Raw genomic sequence first — 18,845 nt, forward strand, 5'->3', positions numbered from 1 at the left:
CATGCCAAAACATGAGATTCAACTACTACATCTATGAGCCGTTATTGACGAATACTAGAGGGCAGCACGGGCCTAACACTATAGATTATAGTGCATCTATTTGTATGTAGTTGTCTTTGAATAGTTATATATATATATATATATATATATATATATATATATATATATAACATTGTAGTTTGTGCTCCGTATCTAAAACTTTATTATATTAATGGTTGCTACGAATACAAAATCGGCAAATTTATTAATATTTTTTAAAAGAGAAGACTTGTTTAAAAGGAATCTATTTTCCTCTCTTTGAGATAAAACAATACCAATATTTAAGCATCAATTGATACTTTCAATTTTAATTCGATTAATTTAAAGGTGTAAAATACTTATTATTTTTTATCAAATTTTGATTTGGATAATTCTAATTCAAATTATTAAATTAATTTTACATGTTTAAAACGAAATAAAGTAGAAATTGATTTTCTATTTAAACGAAGAAATACTATTTTTTAATTTTTGGTAAATATTCTCGGTTTAGCTCATTTTACTTGTCATGTTGTCTTTTGCATGATTTTTTAAGAAAACTTCGATTAGAATTATAATTTGACTAATTTACCTTATTCATTATTTGATCTCCATTTGATATTATTTTTTTACGACATTAATCTCTTTTCACATTTATTAGAGTAAGAATAAAAATAAAAAGGTAATTAAATTCTATCTTATTTTAAAATATAAATATTTTAAATATATTTATTTTAGTAAACATAACAAATAAATGACATGGCGGAATAGCAAATATAACAGTTTAATATCTAGATTAGATCTCAGGCTAATATATAAAAAAAAAATTGTATGGTTTGACTACTTAACCTTTTGAAGAAAAGCAATTTTATTTGCTCTCACTAATGGATTGATATATATACTATGTTCAAAACACGATCAATATAACATTGTAGTTTGTGCTCGGTATCTAAAACTTTATTATATTAGTGTTTGCTACGAATACAAAGTCTGCACTTTTTTTTAACATTATATTTTTTTTAATATGGGGTTCATTTTTTTTTTATATATTGCTTGATTTTGATAATATGGGATCCACTTTTTTTTCTCCCATGAGTTTGGAGATGGTGAGTTTCACTTTTTTTTCTTCCTTTTTTTTTTTATTGCTCGGTGTTATTTAGTATGGAGCCCACCCCCTTTTTTTTTTTAGGGACAACGGACGACGAAGCATGGGTCTAAACCCATGCTTTATATAGTTTCTTTTTTTTTTTTTTTTTTTTTATATTGTTTGGTGTTGTTTAGTATGGGGACCACCCTTTTGGACATTATTAGTTTGCACTATATATATATATATATATATATATATATATATATATATATATATATATATACTATGTTCAAAACACGATTAATATAACATTGTAGTTTGTGCATCATATCTAAAACTTTATTATATTAGTGTTTGCTACAAATACAAAGTCTGCACTTTTTTTTTTTGACATTGTTTGTTTTTTTAATATGGGGTTCACTTTTTTTTTTTATATTGCCTGATTTTGTCAATATGAGATACTATGTTCAAAACACGATTAATATAACATTGTAGTTTGTGCTCCGTATTTAAAACTTTATTATATTAGTGTTTGCTACGAATACAAAGTCTGCACTTTATTTTTTGACATTGTTTTTTTTAATATGGGATTCATTTTTTTGTATATTGCTTGATTTTGTTAATATGGGGTCAATTTTTTTTTTCCCGTGAGTTTGGAGATGGTGAATTCCACTTTTTTTACTTTTTTTTTTTAATAGTGGTTTTTTTTTAATACTAGTTGGTGTTTAATATGGGCATGAAGAACTTCTATTTTTTAATTTTTAATAAATATTTTTTGCTTAACTCATTTTACTTGTCATGTTATTTTTTACACGATTTTTTAAGGAAACGTCAATTAGAATTATAATTTCACTAATTTACCTTATTAATTATTTGATCTCCATTTAATAGTATTTTTTCTTTTATGACATTAATCTCTTTTCACATTTATTAGAGTAAGGAAAAAATGAAAAAGTAATTAAATTCTATCTTATTTTAATATATAAGTATTTTAAGTATGTTGTTGTACAATAATTTCATTTGCTCCCACTAATGGGTTGATACGCATGTGGCAATGAATCCATCATTATTGATTTAATCGTTTGAGTCCACTTTTTTTCCGTGAGTTTTGATGTGGTGGGTTCCACTTTTTTTCTTCTCTTTTTTTTTTTTTTTTTTTTTTTTTTTTTTTTTTTAATTCTGGTTGGTGTTTAATATGGAGCCCAAATTTTTTTATATTTTTTTAATATTAGTTGTTGTTTTTTAATATATATGGGGCCCATGTTTTTTAATATATATATATGACGACCAAAAAGGAGCCGGTTGGACGACGAAAAAGGAGCCCAACCGGCTCTTCTAAATAGTTAGAAAATGAAATAATGCACGACAACATTCTCAAATCTTACTTGTGGATTACACTTAGCCTTTATTTTTTAGTTCAAAAAGAGCGTTTTACTAAATCAAGAAAGAATTAACCTTATTGTTAAATGATCAAATCTCAATACTCATTTAATTAGGAGTAGTTTTTGCTTATTACCAATTTTTGCTTAGAAACTAGTATTTTCTTAAGGAGCGTGCAAATAGCTAAATAGACACTCTTTTTTAATAGGAGGGAGTAGAAAATATAAGAAGAAAAAAAAAAACAAGTGACTCAATATTCTATAAACCAAGTATGATTTGAAGTATGTGAAATAATTTCAACTTGGCGAAGATTATATATTGAAAACATTCTGACATTATTTTGGCGGGCGGCGACGCAGTATAATAATCCAAAAAAAAAAAAAAATCTAATAAGAGATAATTTTTCAGCAGTAAGACCTAGGAGTTGAAAGTGCTCGAAAAGAATTAAAAAAAATCCTAAAGGAAATTACACTAAGGTGGCCGGGCCACTTCAGTATGATCAATAAGGTATCATGGAAAGATGCGCCAAGAACTTGCACTAAATGAATAGCTAATTTACATTTATGTTTAAAATTCCAGCTGAACTGGACAACAAACATACCTTAAACCAATCTGCAAACAAAAGACGATGATATTTCTAGGACACAGCTAACAAAGATCCCAAAGGAAAATCAACTAAGTAGAAGATTCAATACACTTAATAGCAACTGTTCATGTCCAAGAAAGCCTTCTTTCAATGTTCATGTCCAAGAAAGCCTTCTTTCAGATATTCATTTGCTTATTCTCGGTCGATGATTACGCGTTGAGGAGATATAGAAACACGTTTAGCAGAATGCTCAGAAGCAGAAGCCAGGCCCTGCAACATTCTTAGAATCTCCGTCGTGTCCTCTAAGTAATACTTGGCCTTGCTTGGTTTCTGGCCAACTGTGCAAGCAAACACTTCAGCGACCGGGGAAAGCGAGGCACTTGCGACAGCACTCATTATCACCTCGAACATATCCTCGTCTGATCGATCATCCCCTATGCAGAGCACAAAATCTGCAGCCGTTCCTCTCTGCTGCATTGTTTCTAGGAGACGTTCTGCTACAAGACCTTTGTTGACACCCTAGTCGATAGAATGAACGTTCATGGCAAAGAAAACCATCAAATTAAGGTAAAAGCAAACAAAAGGACAAGAAATTCCAAAGTAAGGTTACATGATTAACATACCTGTATGGAAAGACATGATTTATAGTGAAAAATATTTCAAGATAAACATGATTAGTTCGAAAATAGAGTTGCTAACTCTTCGCAGATCATGTTTGTGTTCTAAACACAACTTTAAGTTTTCCAAATGTGATTACTACCCAAATAAAACTATAAAACTATCATACTTGTTACTCCAGATGTTTCATTAAGGGTGTGTGGTATGGAGAAAAACATTTTTTCAGAAAATGTTTTCTATTCCTTTACAACACTAGCTGAGCGAGAGGCTCTAAGCAAACTTTTATGGTCAGTAATATGTGGGAATCAATATTGGAAGTTGAAGCAATGACTAACAAGGATGGTCTTGATTAAAGATTTTTTAGATAAAGTACAAAGGAGGTTATCAGGTCAAAATGGTTATAGACTAGAATGAATAGGATATTTAGATATTTTCACCAATACAGATTCGTGCGAGTGCTTCAAGTGAGAAATGTGGAGAAGACATCATACTGCTCACCTGAGGCTTAACTTCTACAATGTGCTGGCCACTCTTGACAGTAACCGGTTCATTTGCAAGAACGCTTTCCAAGTGATCTAGAAGCTCTTTTGCTTGACATGATCCAAAATCTGGATCTGCGTATTGGTAATTCCAAACAAGCGTGCTTTCCTTGCTATCTATGAAGGAACCATCAGTGGTTTCTGTGTAGAGGCTCATTACAGGCTCAGCAATCTGCTTCCAATAAAAGTCCACCACTGCAACACAAGTTTCCCATTTGGCATCGCGATTTGGCCTGAAAAAGAATTGTTTCAGCTTCATAGAGAAAACAAAACATCAAGCACCGAGAGTAGGTTGAGAAAGGTAAAGTTCAGTAAAAGCATTAAAGATTGCACTGTGTTTTTCATCAGATTGGCATTCTTGATTTGGACTTCTTGAGTTAAATTTACAACACCAGGATCCCATAGAGATGATAAAACATTTTTTTTATAAACTGAAGCTATAGAAGTTGTAACTTAAGGCGTTGCTTCTAGCCCCACATTAATGTTTGTTCTGCATTATTTTCAAGCAGTCTGTCTATTGTGTGTGTGTGAATTTTTTCGACGAAGCGGTGTAGATGGGTGTCTCTGCCACTAGATGGACCTCCACTAGTTATGCTACAGAACAGAAAATGAACCTTAAAAACGGTTAAGCCAAAATGCCACTGTCAATGGCTACATGTTTAATATTTCAATATTCTGCAAAAGCCGGTTTCTCTACTACAAGTAGGAACTCATCCTTACCCTTTCATTCGGTGGTTCTCTATTTTCAAGCATCTTAAACACCACAGTGCCCCTCCCCTGGTGGCAGGGACCACCGTAAGGCCTTAAAGAAAGTAAAAACAAGAAAGAAGAACCAATGAAAAGTAATACCAGCAAAATGAGGAGCAGAAAGACTATGTCATCTACTTAGTCAACTAGTAGCAGAAAGATCTTTCTAGCATTCTTAATTCTGCTCAATCTTTATTTGACAAATTGAAGCAAACTTTGTACTTCGAGTGAGAACACTTTGCACACCACGGCTTAAGATTTCGTTAGTGATTAGCAACAATCTTTTTACACCAGTGGAATGAATCAACTTGATAATCTATCATTTTGGGGGTTAACAGTAGAAATCAACACGGGTAATTCCAGGATATAAATAAAAGATTTACCTCACAAAATAGCCATGCTCTGCTGCAAGCCCTAGTGTTTCACTCGAAGAAAACCACTGAGTTAAAGTCTTTGTGTCTTTTCCACTAACAATGAAAACGATATTCTTCGGATCCCTGCACAAGTTGTTTAAGATACTAATAACCTCGGCATTGGGACCCTTGCTGATAGAGTTTCTCACTGTCATTGTACCATCATAATCCAAAAGGATCGCCCGGTTCTTGGTCCTTTTGTAAGCAGATACAATATGCTCAACTGAAAGTTTCCGGAAGCTAGGATCCAAGGCAACCACACGGAACCCCAATCCAAATCCAATACCCCAACACCTCCTTCTCACATGATCCTGACACGCTCTTTCAAGATCTTGCAAAAAGCTCTGAGCCCAATATGCCACATCATGAGTACACACATACTTATAATGCTTCTCATGACGCATCTGCTTTTCTGCCTCAGATACAATTAAAGCAGAATCCATAGCTTCAGCAACAGCATCAATATTCCACGGATTGACCCTTATTGCACCACTGAGAGATGGAGAGCAACCGATAAACTCGGAAACAACCAACATGCTCTTCTTTGGTCCTGTGGGGTCCAACCCCAAGGTAGCATCCAGCTTCTCGGTTCCTTGCCGGCATATAACATATTCATAAGGTATTAGATTCATGCCGTCCCTTACTGCAGTAACAAGACAGCATTCCGCAATAGCATAGTAAGCAATGCGCTCGTAGAACTGAAGAGGCTTATCAACCAGAATAACCGGTTCATATCCAGTCCTTCCAAATTTCTGATTAATTCTATTTACAGTTGCATAAGTTTCAGCCCGGACTTCCTCCACATCTTTCCCTCGGCCTCTGGCAGGATTTGCAATTTGAACCAAAACCAGTTCACCTCTCTTATCAGGATGTTGAGAGAGGAGAAGCTCGAACGCCAAAAGTTTCAAGCTTATTCCTTTGAATATATCCATATCATCAACTCCAAGTAAAACCGTCTGACCATAGAATTTATCTCGTAGCTCTGCAACCCTTGTTTCAGTCTCATGAAGTTCCAGCACCGATCGAAGTTGACCCATATGAATTCCAACTGGCAGAATCTTAATGCTAACAGTGCGGCCATAGTACTCTAATCCTATATAACCTCGTTTAGATTGATATGAAATACCGAGCATTCTACTACAACAAGAAAGGAAATGTCTTGCATAATCAAAGGTATGAAAGCCTATAAGGTCAGAGTTCAAGAGTGCTCGTAGAATTTCATCCCTTATAGGCAGAGTTCGGTATATCTCAGACGATGGAAACGGGCTATGGAGGAAAAATCCGAGCTTCACTCTGTTAAACCTCTTCCTCAAGAATGTAGGTAAAACCATCAAATGGTAATCATGAACCCAGACAAAATCATCATCAGGATTAATCACTTCCATTACTTTGTCCGCGAAGATTTTGTTCACCGAGACATAAGCTTGCCAGAGCGACCGATCAAATCGACCACCAAGATCTGGAGATAGCGGAAGCATATAGTGAAACAAAGGCCATAAATGCTGTTTGCAGAAACCAAGATAGAATTTACTGAACAACTCAGGTGGTATGAAAGCTGGTACGCATTTAAACGTTTCAAGCAAAGTTTGGGCAACATCATCTTGCTCACTCGGGTCAATTTCTTCTTTAAGGCTGCCTACATAAATCACTTCTATATCTTCTCCAAGACCATCTTTTAGCTGTAAAAGAAGGGAATCCTCGTCCCAACTAAAGTTCCAGCCTTTTTCACCATCTGTTCTCTTATGTGCTCTAAGAGGAAGTTGATTCCCAACTATTATCATCCGTTCTTGAGAAATCGATGATGGAGCATCAGAAGCATTACTTTTACTTTCATCATCAAGCTCAGATAAAACCCCAGCTACAGTTGCAACCCTCGAAAGCTTCCTACCCCCTCGACCGAACGTTGGTGAATCACTAGAAGTAAGATCTAGTAAGTTGGAATATGATCTCGAGACCATTATTATTTGCTAACTGTGTGTCCCTCTTTCTATTTTTTCCTGCAATCAGAAAAAAAAAAAAAAAATCCTCTTGTATTCAACTTCTCAAATCAAGGTTTACAAGGAAATGCATGGAAAGAAAAGATTGAGAACAGAAAACAAGCAAGAAACAGAATCAGACCATGCACAAGGTACAAATGCAAACAATTAGTGTAAGATATAGCAATGGTCCCACTATATGGTCCATTAAAGACTGATAATCATAGCATTAAAGATGAAACCAGAAGGGAACAACCCACAAATAATTACAGCTATAAAGAAATTAAAGCAGCTCAACTAAAGCACAACAAGACAAAATGAAAAGCCAAAAATCATGAACCAAAGTTTTGAACTTTGATACAGAACCTCAAAAATCTGAAGACAAACAGAGATATATTAATAAGTAGCACAAGTCTAGCCACCACCCTAGAGGATAAATCTGATGGCATATGCAAAAATCACAGAGTAAAAGTGAAGGTTTTGAGTAACAACATGATTTACCTCAAAAGGGCAACCAAGAAACAGACCATATACCCCACATGTTAAAGCCTAGCAAAAAATTATTTCTTCAAGTGACAAAAAATGGTGGAACAAAGAGTACACTTGCCAAGTCAAAATGGAAACATTACACCCCACCCATAACAAGAAAATGGATGGTCATGAAGAAAGTACTATTACAAGTGGTTACAGATAGTGGCCATGCAACAAATTAAAGACCTAAGAGGTAAAAGAACATCATAACACACTCATAAAAGAATTAGCAGCCAATTTAGCTGAGGGGTTTAATGGTTCAAAGAAAAAAGATGAGCTTACCTTTCAAGAAAACCAATGAATGATTTAATTTTAGAGACCCCAAAGATTCCCACTATGAATATCTTAAGTTTAGATTCTCTTTCTCAAAGGAAAACAATAGTAGCAAGAATATGCTTTTTTTTTCCTCCATTCTTTTTAGCTTTGTCTAAATGCACTTATGATATATATTTGCTGCAAACTCTCTTTACAGTACTAAAAACCCCAAAAAGGTGGTGTAACGAATTGGATTCCTCTCTCTATTTCTTTCTCCCACAACAAACTCACTTAAAAACAGTATAAAAAGTTGTCTTTGATGTAAGCAAGAAGGAAGAGAACAGTGAGCCCCACCTTTTGGTCTCTCTCTGAATTTTTGTTTTTTTAAGGGTTAAATGCATGTGCGCCCTTAAATTTGCCCTTTTTATTTATTTATTTTGACACCATAACTAAATATTATTTCTACTTAATCGCTGTTCAGGTCCTCATGTATGTCTTTCACACATAATCCGATTATATAGTGTTTAATTTTTAATATAGTAACATGTTAATATATATATTTTAATTTAATCATGTCATCTTTTAGTTAAGATTAAGAGCAATTGAGAGGGGGGAAAAATAGCTCTTAATTAAGGTGGCAGTAGAACACCAGAAACCGACACATCTATGACCTAGAGAATAGCTTACCATATGTCTAAAATATTATTCCACCTTTATTTCCTCAATTTAATAACTACTTTTAATAAAAATCAAATTTAAGAGATTTGATAGACACATTTAAGGATGAGTTTGGGATTTCAATAGGTCTCAAAATGAAAAAAAAAAAAAAAAAAAAAAAAAAAAAAAAGGAAGGGGAGATGGGGGGACGAGGGGCAAGTTTAGGGACGCAGTAAGCTTTTTTTTAATTTGTCATTAAGTTATGTCTTTATCAGAGTATACAGTTTATTAAAGCAATTATGAAACTCAAAATTGACATGGGTTCTACCTCCACATGAGTGAAAAGGCGCGTGTAGATCACGCATAATTATTGAGGTTAAAGACAATCACTTGAACGAGTGAAATTAGAACATTCTCGCATGTCTGGACCGTTGGTGTGACGTGTCGCAGAGAGTAATATTTACGCGCTATCATATCGATTGGGATACGAAATGAATATGTTTTCCTCGGCTTGTCCGCTTTGTTGTTTTCTTAATTAAAAATAATCTGACACACAAGACGAGGTCGTTTTAAATTTCAGGAGTTTTCTAATGTTGCGGGCGAATTCGATCCTTTTGTTTAAGCAGTGCAATAGATTCTTATCTATCCACCATCGGTTTTGTTTAAGACAAAGTTAAGAAATTTAATTTTAAAAAAAACTCTCTTTGTCTCAATTTAGGTGTCTTAATTTGTTAAGACACTAAGTTTAAGAAATAGAAAGAGATTTTTAATTCTTATGGTCTTAAATTTAAATATTATAGTTTTAAATTTGTCGCGTATGATGTTTGGATTATCAAATCACTGAATATAGAAAGAGACACTCTTTTTGGGACAGATCAGAAAGAAACAAGACACTTAAATTAGGACGGATGAAGTAAAAATTAAGGTAAGAATATATATCACTTAGAGTTGCTTAGTAGCTGGTTAAGAGCTAAGTTATTCATATATTAAATCATGTATAAGTAATACCATGTTTGATAGCATTCTTTTGTTTTGTATAAAATTTAACAAAAAATCTAATACGATGTTTAATTTGCAATTTAGGAAGCCGCATAACTAATACATATTTAAATTATGAGGGAATCTATGTATTATTTTATGTAGAATAGAAGATAAAATAACTAATAAATGAATAATTTCCCCTGCATAACTAATATCCGCATAAAATAATACATCAATTCTCTTTTAATTAAATCTCTATATTATCAATACTTGTGTAACTCTAACTAGCTACTAAACAACGCCTTAATTACTTTCCGACTCTGAGCCCAACCTTCCTAGACCTACCATGAGAGGTTAAGCTAGGTCGACCACCAATACTAGAATGCCCTATTATATTAGAATAGGTAGAGTATTAATTACTGATTTAATTTTCATTTGAGATTAGATCTTGAGAATTAGTTACTTATCTTCACTTCATATGACAACGTACATGTGTTTTGTCTTTGCTTGAGTAGCTAGTACACCTAAATTTGGATGATACTTACGTGCACTTAGTAATTAAGATCAAATCAATAAACTTAAAGTTAAAGAGGCACAACTTAAAGTGCAAATATATATCTCTTAGTCATGAGTATGTAATAAAAATTTATATGCACGATTTATATATTGTATTTATTGGTTTGGATAAATTTCGAGTGTAGTAAACTTTTTTTTTCCTAAATATTTTGCTATATCAATGGACAGAAAGAAAAATAATCAGCCTTATGTGGAAATATCACTCGATGTATTATTTCTGGGAGCTTCGTGAGAAAAATACTTTTGCTTGTTTGCTTATACTTTCTATAAGAAAAAAGTTCATAGAGAGGGTTTTGAAAAGAACTTTTTTAGAAAGGAAAAAAAAAGGTGGATATATAGGGATACTTTTTCAAAAAAGATCACCGAATACATTCATAGAAGGCATAGAACTTTTTAGACATAACAATCCACCATATACGCTTTATAGTAAGAAAACTTTTCCAAAACATTACCCAAAACTGGCATAAAGTCTAAACGACCTAGTTACAGTAAAATTCAAGTGTTACAAGTCTACCTTTCACATTTTGTACTTAACGCACTTTTTTATTAAATATTTTGAAAAAGAAAATTTGTCAAAAATATTATACATCCAAAAATGAACGAGGAATAATTGTGAAATGCGCATGGAGCTATTACGGATATTAAACTATAGAGTATTTAATTTGCGCAAGGCGATTCTAGTGAACGCATTAAGAAATTTGTAAAAAATGAAAAATTTCGTATTTGGTGAACCGAGGATATTGATTTCTTTACGCTTTAAAGCTTTCCTTCAATTCTGTTTTTCTTTTTAATTAACAAAATAATACAATGATATTTATCGTGATATGAAGACCGACCATTGAAATCTACTCAAAATACTGATTAGTCGGCACCTGATAAAAGCTAAGGTGCATTATTGAAGAGTTAATAAGTATTTGGTATAAATGTTATAGCTTTCATTTTCACTTTGTCAACTATATAGCTTATGTCCTCATTCTATGATATAGAATGGCGTACTTAATGAATATTTTCCCCTTTTGTTTAGGTCATTTTGTTGAACTTTTCTCAATGACAAGGAGTTTATAATTATGTCAATCGTGGAAACATGGTAAAAGAGCACAGGATTTTCATCTAACATAATAGGAGTAAGAAATAAGAGCACAGAAAAATATATAAATGTGTGAAATGTACATAAACATATAATCACTTTATCAACTAAATTAAAATATAAATGATTTATGTATTGAATTTGGCATTATTATCACTATTATTTTTTTATTTTTTTTATATTACCATTATTACACTCTACTAGTCAGCCTTTAAGTGACTTACGTTATCTTTAGTTGTTATTCATAATATCTCTTAATATCTACTCTAAAAAAATTATTTCACCTTTTTATCCAAAAAATTGTTAAACATTATAAATTTTCAAATGATAGAAGATCAGTGATGTATGCAATATTTAGACCAAGTAGGTTAGTCACAGAGCTTCAAGATAGTTATTGCTATAAAATATGCTAATTACAAATTTTAAACTTCTCCTCTAATTATTAAAAGTGAATCTCACTTTAACACTCTAACTTGTTAACACTCAAAAGCGCTCTAAGTTCTATGATCAATAATTAGACAGAGATTTTACTTAACATATGTAACAATAGATTCCAATCAAATTCTAACAAAATTAAAGATTTACTAAACTTCTAACTAATGTTACTTTACAGTCTTCTAGATTTTTGACATTTGACTTTTGCAAGTACACGTAACGATAGTAATACTAAACAATTTAAACACAATGAACAAAATAATAAAATGTAATAACTTCTTGTATCAAATTCTTTCTTGGTTTTTGGGGTCTCCCCATCTTCTTAGTTCAGTCAGTGGCGGAGTCAGGACTTTTACTTAGGGGATTTAAAAATATGAAAAAGTAAATACACGAAGAAGTCAAGGGGGTTCAACATCTACTATATATACATAAAAAAATAATTTTAATCTTGTATATACACTGTAATTTTTCACCGAGGGATTCGGATGAACCCCTAGAGCCTACCTAGCTCTGCCCCTGAGTTCAGCTATTAAACAATGACAAGTTAGGAATAGCAATGTTTAGATTTATTCCATGTAATTGCGTACAAACTCTGCTTTTCATTCCGTTTTTATTTTTCAGTTATAAAATCTCCTTTCATTAACAAAAAAAAAAAAAAAAAAACTAGTGTCGAATAGGTAGAAAAAGTAACCCAAGGAATTATCATACGTTCCATCCAAGCAAAGGCTCATTTGACAAAAAGAAAAATACTAACACAAGTTCAAGTCATCATGGATAAGAGACATTCACATTCTAATAAGTAATAAACAGTAATCCATCCTTTCATATGAATTGAAACAGAAAAACACTTATGTTGCATCTCAAAGTTTCTACATTGGGTTCAAGTTTTATTATATCAATATAATTCTATATTCTAATGTAATCCACATAGGGTGTGTTCGGTATGGAGGAAAATGTTTTCCTAGAAAATAAGTGAATTTCCACTTATTTTCTCATGTTTGTTTGAGTAGTGGAAAATAAGTAAATTTCTTACTTATTTTCTCATGTTCGTTTGGTTGATAGAAAACGTTTTCCGGAAAATACTCATCCAAGCCTCACCAACTCCAACCCAACCCCATACCCCCAACCCCACCCACACCCCACTCCTACCCACCTACGCCCGCACCCCCTCCCCTCCAAAAAAAAATTCTTTTGATTTTTTTTTTTTTGCATCCCCACCCCAACCCTGACTAACTCCGACCCAACCCCATACCCCCACCCCACTCCCACTCACCCACCCCTACGCCCCCACCCCCCTCCATTTTTTTATTTTTTGCACCCCCACCCCCAACCACTCCCGTAACCCATACACCACCCGCACCCTATCCCCCCACCCACCCACCCACCCCCTCCCACAACATTTTTTTTGAAGTTTTTTTCTAAATTTTCTACACGACCACATCCCCCATCACCCCCCTCTCCCCTTGCGTGGAACCCATACCACACTAACACCCCCGCTCCCCAACCCCAACATTTTTTTTTGGAAGTTTTTTATTGTTTGCGGGTTTCTACACCCCTACCCCAAAAAAAAAAAATTCACCACACACCCCCACGCCCCATCATCCTTTCCAAAAGTTTTAATTTTTAACCACGCAAACATTCAATTTTTATAATTTTCAACTTTTTTTCAATTTTTTTTGTGTGTGTGTGTGGGGGGGGGGGGGGGGGGGGGTTGGGCGGTGCAAAAAACCAAAATAAATGTCAAAACTTTTATTTCAAAAATATTAATTTTTTTTTGCGCGAGGGGGGGGGGGGGGTGGAAAAAAAAAGTCAAAACTTTTCTTTTCAAAAAAAATAATTTTTTTGCTTGGGGGGGGGGGGGGGGGGGAGACATAGGGTGCGGGGTTTGGGTGGGGGGTGCAAAAAACCAAAAAAAAATGTCAAATTTTTTTTTTTCAAAAATATTAATTTTTTTCCGGGGTAGGGGGGTAGGGTGCGGGGTGGGGTGGGGTGCAAAAAAATAATTTTTTTGCTGGGGGGTGGGGGTAGGGTACGGGGTTTGGGTGGGGGGGTGCAAAAAACCAAAAATAATGTCAAACCTTTTTTTCCAAAAAAAAATTATTTTGGGGCGGGGGGGGTGGGGTGGGGTGGTGGGGTGGGTGGGGGTTGGGATTGGGTTGGGTGGTGATAGGGTGGTTGGTGGAATGAACTTGTGAACTTGTTTTCCCTACTTTTATTAGGGAAGTCATTTTTTCAAATTTTGAGGAAAATGTTTTCCAAAATTGTTGACCAAACGAACGTGAGAAAATTGGAAAACATTTTCTGGAAAATGTTTTCCTCCATACCGAACACACCCATAGTGTCATGATTTTCTGGAGAAATGTAAACAAAAGGTAGAAAATATTAATGAAAATTGTCTCTTATATATTTTATTAATCATAAGTCTTTATATAGGCACATAAATAAAGTAGTAGATTCCTCCTACAGCAAAAGTATTAGACTCTTACTAAAACTAAAAAACTGAATATTCTACTAAATCAACTATTTGACTTCTCCGACAACTCAACAACTAATTATTCTAGAAAATTGTAACAGTAATAGATGCAAAATCCAACACATAGAAGTTAAATTATTTCAAATGGACCTCTTTCAATTTCCTTAATTTGTCTTTCCTTGATAAAGACAAAGGGAAAATTGCAAAAACTTGTTTTTATAGCGAGGGAGGAAGGTTGCCAGGGGCGGATGTAGAGTTGACGGTATGGTCAGACAAATTCAAATAATTTTAGTTTAAATTGTATATATTTTTTTAAAAAAAATACTTTAATATGTATTATAAATTATTAACTTAACACTATTAACTCAAACGGTCTAGAATATGAAACCCATAAACTTGGTGTCCTAGATCCCCCTGTGAGGGTTTCAAACAGGAAGATGCATTACTCCTTTGTAAGAAGACAACTATCAATAGTGTTGTGTACTATATGTGACAAGTCTAATTGAGTACATACAACTTAGATATTTCAAATATCATAAGGAACTGGTTCCCACCAATATAATGATCATTATATAGTCACATTTCAATAATATATCAAAAACAAAAGAGCACCTCAAAAACTGACTAGTGGAGTATAATAATCCTTTTTAGTTGGTTCATCTAATTATGTTGCCATTGATAAAGAGTGATGGCCATCAAAATTATTGTAATTGATAATGTAGAGGTCAATGGCATTATGTTGATAATGTGTTGTTGTCATCTAACGACTGTTCAGTGAATATGGTCCTAATTTGAATGATTATTTTAGTTGAAACTTAAATCGCTTGAGTGCATTTGTTCACCTCTAATGATGACTGTACTATGGTCACCACAAGAATTTAAGTGTTTTAGCAAAAGAGAATTGAATGATTAATTAACAATCTCTAGTGCTCAGGTTTAAACGGTTTACATTTTTAATCTTCTATTGCTTCTCATCAAACACCATCGTTCACTTTTTGACGCATTATAGAGTTAGTGGCCTGGATGGTCACTCAATTTTTTATTTTTTTTGGTTAGATGGACATTACTGATATATTCGCTTATATCTACAGAAACTACATTAGAGTTAATGGCCACCCTTATGGGTGTTACTAAACAACACATTATGATTATAAACAGTTTCCACCCTGTCTGCCCAAAAAACACTTCTAACAAACACTGGCGGAACTGTCAGGATTTTCATTCCTTCAAAAAGCCGCTGCCTTCTCCCCTTCTTAGCTAGCAGGTCTGCAACCTTGTTCTACTCTCGATAGCTATGCTTTAGCACCGGATGTCCCAACTTTCTCATCAAGCATCTGAGTCCCTGCAGCTTTCTCATCAAGCATCTGAGTCCCTGCAGCTTTCTCATCAAGCATCAAGCAACTTTCTCATCAAGCATCGATAGCTATGCTTTAGCACCGGATGTCCCAAGTTTTACTCGCTGTATTCATGAATACAACGAGCCCGTTTATGAATACAGATAGTAATTTCATGAATACAATGAAAAAAGAAAAAAAAAATTACTATATTCATGAATACAGCGAAAAAAAAAACGAATACAATGAAAATCAGTTGTATACAGCAAAAATGAAACAAGCTACAATGTTTGCTACGACGCGTAAATACTAAACATGTAGCTACGCCCAATATTTAAGCCTTAAAAGGTAGTCATTTGTGAAATTTTCCCTTCTTTTAATTACCTATTGTGTACTTATTGCAGCTTTTATTATGAAACCAATTCATTGATATAATTTGGCCAATATGCGTTGGTGAATTTGAAAAGGCAAAAATATGAAAACTAAATCCTTGGTCCTTATATTCTCACCGTAAACATTGTTAGTAGCATGAAGGAGTCTTTCCGTGAAGAAAGGAGGATAAAACATGCCAACATGGTCCGGGAGTGAACATTGGATTCGGGTTTGGAAGTGAGCAGTTTATTATTGATGAAGAAACACTTTTTTCTCTTCTGTTAAATTTTGGGGTACTTTCTACTCTCCTTTCCAAATTCCTTCCCATTATAAGTTGTTTGAGTTCTCTTTACTGATCAGTTGCTTCTTGCGTTTGAAAAAACATTACCAATAGGAATCTATAATAAGGCGTGGTAGATTCAAATGTAAAAGCTATTGGTTCACTCGAATCAATTAGATTATATAACATTAAAAAAATACAACTATATTAGTCCCTATATGTGCTGCTAAAGTCATATTAATGATTAGACAGTTCAAAACTTTATTACCCCGACTTCGTCGATTTACAAGATTGATTCTTCTATCTAAAACAACAATTTTCTCACCCTTTTGGTTCAACGATTGTTGTGTATTTGATAATTATTTACAGGGCCTCAATGCGTATATCCGACATCGGGTACAAAAGACTAAGTGATATGAAACATATTGTTGAAGTAGATCGAAAAATGTTTATATTAGTGATTTAATTCAATTTATAGTTTGTATGCTTTTATATGAAAATTTTATCTTCTATAGTTTTAAGCTACAAAAAAGTTAATTATAAAATTTAATAAATTTTATATATCTAATTGATAGTGAGGTGATGCGTCTGAATGACAAAGTTTGAGGATACCTAACAGATGCGAGATTCAACTCTTAAGTCTTGTCAATGCTTCGAGCTAACTTAAGTACTTTTCTCCTCCGCATCACGTGGTGAATGTTCAGGTTCTCTTTCTCAACGGAATCACACTTATAATTACCAATTCTATTATAATTACACAAACTCTTTTTCATTTTTAAGAAATTAAAAGGCTAATTGATTAGGATATACTTATCAACTTTCCATATGTTAATTGGCTCATTTATAGAAATTGGAATATTACATCTTGTGACATGTTCCCCTGCTTAAAGTATGAAAATTGCATCCATGGCAATTGGAAGTGATGAGTTGACTAACTTAAAGATTATGTAAGTAGATATATCAATTCTTCTTTATCTCCGCTAATCATATAAAAGTATCATTTCTTAAATTTATTGATCTTTCTAAAGACAGCGCGAAGCGTGGACAATTTCACTAGTTTCTTATATAATTAACTCATTAAGCGGGTGGGGTCAAGAATTGGGTCGAGTTTAGGGTGGGCTGAGTTCAAAATAAATTTAAATATTAATTTTAACCTTTTAAATATTTTTTTTTTCTAAAAATTTATAGCTGCGACATCATTAAATAGGTACCGGAAATTGTATTTCCGGCTAAAATGACAATTGATTCTAACTAAATTGAGTTGAATGACTTTTGAAAGATAAAATAAAGTTGGGTGACTATAATGACCAATTATCATAAGTTGAGTGACCATCCAGGCCACCAACTCCGCATAATATGTCCAAATATCATAACATTAATGTAAACTGATTAGTTTGTCTTTGGAAAATGAAAATTTATTAAACTTTCAAAATATAGCAATTTTTTAAATTTATTTTTTCCTTAACAATAAAGAATAACAGGATCGGAGATCTTCGTAGAATGTCATTTTGCTATATGTTTTGTCATTTTCCTCCAAGTCTTTTTAGCTTTTTTGCTTATACGTTAGACTATCTTTTTTTTTTTTTTTATGAATGAAAACATAAACAGGCATAATAAGACTTTTAAGTTTTGATATTTACAGCGATTAATATACAAAATGCCAAGGAATGAGATTGATATTAACAAGCCAAGTACTTTGCAAGTTTGACTTCATTAAGCTAGAAAATGACATTTATAAAACTTCACCTAATTGTACTCCCAAGGGATAAAACTGAACTAATTAAAACTAGGATCAACATGATAGATCTTGGAGTTATGGTCCTATTGCATAATAAGAAGAAAGGTAAAATAAGCTTTTTATAACATACCGAGATTAAAATCAATACTAAGAAATAACTCAAGGACCAAAAGAGCTATTTTTTGATAATTAAATAATGAAAGTCAGATTTAGGCCCCGAGTGCATATCATTTGGTACTTTGAAGTTATGATGTGGAACTACTTTATCTTGCTTATTTATTTTGGGATCTTAATATTTTTCATTAGCTTATCAAAACAATTTTCACCCCGTAGCCGTCATAGTTCGTACTTTGTAGTCATCGTTAGTGTAGAACAAGAGTATAATAAGTATATAATCACTGTAGACACTGATTATACATTGATTATACGGTGATATGCACTGCATACTGGACAACTTGTGAAAAAAGGGATTAGAGTTAAATTTTATTATGTGATTTTTGTTGGGCAGTTCTTTAATTTAAAAATCCCAATTTTTTAAACACGAACTATCCTAATTTGGTGTTTGGACAATCCAAATATGTTTTTATTTTCTTGCTTCAATCAATCAAAAGATACCATATTGCACAAAACACAGAAAGGTTTAAATACTTGAAAGCACACAAAAATGCTTCTTCGATGAGAGTATGAGACTGCTTTCCATTTTGTATGGACGTTGTTAGATATAAATAATTTTGAATCATTTTCAAAAAGTTACAAATTGGGGGT

General features: G+C 33.2%; 1 protein-coding gene across 2 annotated transcripts; it reads right to left on the reverse strand.

Annotated features, from left to right (window-relative positions):
- Window positions 1–3,015: 3,015 nt before the first annotated feature.
- LOC132635321 (alpha,alpha-trehalose-phosphate synthase [UDP-forming] 5) lies at window positions 3,016–8,513 on the reverse strand. Of its 2 annotated transcripts, none has more exons than XM_060351649.1 (4): window positions 8,175–8,513; window positions 5,356–7,382; window positions 4,185–4,458; window positions 3,016–3,587 (listed from the first exon to the last, which is right to left on the reverse strand). In XM_060351649.1, exons 2-4 carry the CDS (start codon window positions 7,341–7,343, stop codon window positions 3,261–3,263), a joined length of 2,589 nt encoding a protein of 862 aa, XP_060207632.1. In that variant the 5' UTR covers window positions 7,344–7,382; window positions 8,175–8,513; the 3' UTR covers window positions 3,016–3,260. The 2 variants fall into 2 exon arrangements, with proteins under 2 accessions (XP_060207632.1, XP_060207633.1); XM_060351650.1 differs by lacking the exon at window positions 8,175–8,513 and adding an exon at window positions 7,863–8,137.
- Between the last annotated feature and the right edge of the window lie 10,332 nt (window positions 8,514–18,845).

Source organism: Lycium barbarum, chromosome 4 (genome assembly GCF_019175385.1).
Source record: "Lycium barbarum isolate Lr01 chromosome 4, ASM1917538v2, whole genome shotgun sequence".
Classification (NCBI taxonomy): Eukaryota; Viridiplantae; Streptophyta; class Magnoliopsida; order Solanales; family Solanaceae; genus Lycium; species Lycium barbarum.